The 4,761-nt window shown below is 51.5% G+C and overlaps 1 protein-coding gene across 1 annotated transcript; it reads right to left on the bottom strand.

The window, feature by feature from the left end:
• Window positions 1–612: 612 nt before the first annotated feature.
• Window positions 613–1,266, bottom strand: LOC124697545. Its single transcript, XM_047230122.1, has one exon. The coding sequence runs from the start codon at window positions 1,264–1,266 to the stop codon at window positions 613–615; it is 654 nt and encodes a 217-aa protein (XP_047086078.1).
• Between the last annotated feature and the right edge of the window lie 3,495 nt (window positions 1,267–4,761).

Genomic DNA, 4,761 nt, shown 5'->3' on the forward strand with positions numbered 1-4,761 from the left:
TTACGGACGTCAAAATCCTGATTACATCTTCAGAAGAACCATATGACATGGTTAGCACTGAAGCTTTTTTAAGGCTTGCATCTGAAGCAGGTTTCCAAATAGAAACTACAGTTTGTAGATTCAGGAACTAGAGTTGAGCTCTGTTTCCTGAAGAGATTCTCTGGCACGATCGGAAAGCTAATATCATCTGGCACTTGGTGGTTTTTGTTGCACATTTTTTTCCCCAATCTTGTTCCAAATTTGACCAAATCCTTTCTGTTCCTGGAACCTAGGCCAACTTAAAATCCTGATGAGATACACGTAACCGTTCACACACATTGGGAGATGAGCAATTTGGGGTAATAAAATGGGCACTAAAATGACTTCAAGTGTACATCTTGTTGTGCATAACACTTAGATTTGAGAGAGTAGTTTTCTCTCCGCTACAGACAGGAAGAATACAAACAGAACCTGAAGAATCAAATGGTTTTCCTTATTACAAACATCAAAATTCGCAGAACAAACAGTTCTGCAGCAGAGGGGAGCGGACGAACAGTAAGCTTCATCGATCCAGCAATCGATTCCCTGATGACCTGAACACTGAGGGATGAATCAGATCCGGCGTGGTCCTGGCTAGTTGTTGCAGAGCAGGAACCTGGTGAGCACGAGGACGCCGCAGGCGGCCCCGAAGAGCGCGAATACGGGGAGGTCCCTGGCGGGCCAGCGCCTGGGGCTGTCTGCCACGGCGGCGCCGCCTTTGGCCTCGACGCGGAGGCTCTTTGCCCTGCGGAGCGCGTCGACCTCCTTGAGCAGGTCGAACTCGAGCCCCTTACGCTTGAGCTCGGCGACGCACCGCCCGAGCAGGGCCGCGTCCTCCTGCTCCCGCGCCAGCACCCGCTCCAGCACGGCCTCCGTGTCCGCCTTGTACCGCAGCGCCCAGAGCATGGCCAGGGAGGCGAGCAGCGAGACGAGGCACGGGATCCAGGACCGGCAGCAGGAGAGGGACGGCGGGTCGGAGGGGAGGGAGACGGAGAGGGAGGAGGAGAGGAAGAGGACGAGGACGGAGGCGGCGTGGAAGGCGAAGAAGGCGCAGTAGAGGAAGGCGATCTCCTTGCGCGCGCCGTCGAGGCGCGCCTCCCTGAGCGCGACGCGGCGGGCCAGCAGGTCCTCCTCCTTGAGCCACTGCTTGAGCAGCAGCCGGTGCGTGCCGCTCGCCGCGATCTGGCTCAGCGGGTGCCGCTGCTGCGGCTGCGGCGGGACGGCGACCAGCGCGGCGGCGTCGGCCATGGGTTTGAAGATCGATGGGTTTTCTCTGGCTGGGATTCGCGGTGGATTTGCTTCGTGCGTACGGGCGGTTTCTGTTTCGGGCGGAGACCGGAGACTGGAGAGGTTTTGAAGGGAAATTTCTTGGACGGAATCGAGGGGAGTGGTAACGGTCGGGGAAGCGCGCGTGGCTTTTGGCGAAAGAAGATCGTGGCGACCCAACGGTCGGAATCCTCATGGATCACGTGGCTGGGGCATCATTCGGCCCAGTCGTGGTGGGTGCACGACGCAGACTCTATTCCAGGCCCGCCTCTCAAACGTAAAGGTGGATGCCCACCTCTTGATTTCAGATGGCCTATATATACACACACGCGGGCCTTCTACTTCTCATCACATCGTTTCATCTGGTACAGCCTAAACTAAACAACACTCGATCCAATTTCTTCCACCCCTGCTCTTGTTGTTGTTACCACCGTTACAGCCTTCATAGATCCGTAGTAAGCTCATGAACCACAACGCTGCATTGCGACGTGGTACCATGCATGCGCTATTTTTTCTTCGAAATTCGGAATGAGTGGCATCAGGAAAATACCTTCAACCAGTCTTCTTTTACATCCTAATAGATCGTGCCCATAGGAGGCTTTGTTGCTTTGGTGTGTTCGCCACAAGAAGTGGTCCAGATTCACTCTCCAGAACAGGCTGTCCAGGTATTCTGAAGTTTCCGCTACAAACACCATATATGCGTCTATTATGGATCATGGATCGATGCTCTTTTGTGAGGCTCTCTGGTTCACCCAGCTACCTCGTGGGAGGGAACGCCAGACCGACATGCCCGGCGGAAAGTGTGAGAGTCTAATGATGAATCTCCGAGGTTTCTTCTCCACCGCTAGGGTGCATTAGTGTGTATGCGGTGCGATGCATTTGCTATTTCCGCCAATGCGCAAATTGGTTGGAGCTTTTGTGCCCCTTTGTATCTTAGATTTATCCGCTTTTGTTTCCTAATTAACCAGTTAAGTGTTTTCCTCATGTCAATAGGCGGTTATTTTGTCGTGTATCCCCCAAAAAAGTCTGTTTCATAAAATTTACATTGCATTATTGTACTCAAGTGGTTGGAATTACATGTCGATACTTTAGTTTGGGATACAAATTGTGACAAATACAAATGGGCGTGGTAACATGGGGGGGAATGAGTGCACGTGGCTTTGGCAAAAGGAGATCGCTGCGCACCCGAAGCGACCCAACGGTCGGATTCTTGATGGATCATGTGGTTGGGTATCAGTCGTGGTGGGTGCACGACGGTGCCCGGTCATTATGGGCTAAAGATTCATTCGCATGCTTTTGTTCCAGCCCGTCTCTCGACCCTAAATCCAGGGTAGCTGGGTGCCCACTTGCCCGCTCCTCGGCTTCCAGTCAGTCTATAAGTACACACACGCCTTCTACATGTTTTTAAACTGCCATGTTGCATTGCGCGTGATGCTTAAGGGCATCTCCAACGAGGCGACGCAAACGGACTGAGCGACCGTTTGCGTCCGCCTGTTCCGAAAATGCGTCTGGTACCATCTTCAGTGGGGCGACGCAAAGTGATCAGGTCGGCGACGCAAACCTGGTCCAAATATGCGCCTCGGATGCGTCTCTGCGGATGCGCAAAGTGTCCGCTCGCGTCTGGCGGACGTTTCGTCTAGCCCGTCTAGCAGTGACCTAGCGTCGATGCATCTTCTCCGCCAGTATGCGGCGCCGAGGCGTCGCTTCGGCAGGCCGCGTAAATGGCGATGCCTCGCGTGGCGTGCGGCCGTCACCTACCTCTGCGCACGAAGTAATGGCATTGCCACGCGTGCCTCGGCCGTCGCACTGCCTCCGATCTATATAAACAGGGGCGCGAGCATCTCATTTCCTCCTGTGGTGACCCGGCATACCACTGCATGGTGTAGTATGCAAGTCTGATATAACACCAATGAAACACCGTTCCACTAGTATTATATCGCTCAGAGTGGTACAACAGAAACATATGCGGGTCCAAGGTATGTCTATAGAATTACAACATTTACTCCATTACATAAGATCAGCACAGACCTCTTACTTTACAATGAGGTAAAGCTGCAGATAACTCCGGAAGATCGACTCGTAGTCTAGTCTTATCACGAACTCTATTTGTAGAGTATTTCACTAACTACGGAGGCTAAGAATAGACTCTAGCTAAATAGGAGCTAGGTTTAGGAAGCTAGTTCCCTTCTATGGCTAAACTAGGTTTTCTCCTTGTTGGATGTGGTATCGGGCTCCTCTGACAGGGTCCTGTCTCGTGAAGTAGTTGTTGACTCCTCGGCCTTCGAGTTGCACTATAGGTCCTCCTTCGATGCCTCCATATCTAAGCAGGGGATTTAAGAGTGGGATGAGTACGAGCGTACTCAACAAGTTCATTATAGGAAAGAGGTGTTTAATGCACTAGCTACGGCATTAGACCGGAAAGTCTAATACCAATGCAAGTTTTCATAACCATTTCTTCAAGAGGTTGCTTTTATTCGGAAGAACTATGTCCAGTCGGCCTTCACCGGTTTACTAGAACTTCATGGAGTTCCTTTCCGACGAGCGTTCGCGAGTTCCATATCCCGGAACGAGGAGTGACGGAGTCACGGTTCTTTACACTCTGCAGAGTGCTGTTGCTTTACCCATAAGAGATCTTAACCTTGTTGCCAACCGGGCGCGCAACCCGTCCACACTTCCTATGGTGTGAGGCCCGGTATAAGGTCTAGCCAATCATGTTCCTCCGCTACCTCGAACACCCACCCGTTGTTGCATGCCCCGACCCTGGGTCCACGCCGGTCCCATTATTCCCGTAATTTCGGGGTGGACCCCGACCACGACGACGGTCTTGGGCTCTACCATACACTCCTACGCCGGTAGGCTGCAACCCATCATAGACCGCATTACCGTGGGGAATTAGAATGGGATCCCCACCCTCCGGTTGTTCCGCAAGACACAAGCGCTACGGCAAGCAATGCTTTACCGTGGGGAATTAGAATGGGATCCCCACCCTCCGGTTGTTCCGCCGGATACAACCGCTACGGTAAGCGCATCCGTTGATGAACGAGAGGTGGAAACACTTTTGACTACTCCGTCCCACTCCGGATCTTATGGTTAACACGGGTATTACGACACAAGAATCACTTGGCGACATTTGTTGTTTAATCCTAGATGGATATAAACCCGTGCAATGGAACCTCCACCATATCAACACAATCCATGGTTCCATTGCCCACCACATAGTCATATTCATAGTTATGAAAGTAGTGGTTTTGATTTTTATGCAATAGTGATAACCATAATACTTTGCAAGTAATTTGATAGAAATACTCAAATGACATGAGCAAGTGATGAACTTGCCTTTCTTGATTGCAAGATTATGCAGGCAAGGTCTTCGATACGCAATAACTCCAAATTCTGAAATAGCATCATCGTCCGGTAAGGACGATGTTTAAAAGATTGGCAAGGATGCAATAATGCATAAGTATGAGATGCAATCGT

Source organism: Lolium rigidum, chromosome 3 (assembly GCF_022539505.1).
Source record: "Lolium rigidum isolate FL_2022 chromosome 3, APGP_CSIRO_Lrig_0.1, whole genome shotgun sequence".
NCBI lineage: Eukaryota > Viridiplantae > Streptophyta > Magnoliopsida > Poales > Poaceae > Lolium > Lolium rigidum.

Coding starts and splice junctions, on each gene's coding strand:
- LOC124697545 (XM_047230122.1), bottom strand. CDS start 1,266: ATGGCCGACGCCGCCGCGCTGGTCGCCGTCCCGCCGCAGCCGCAGCAG.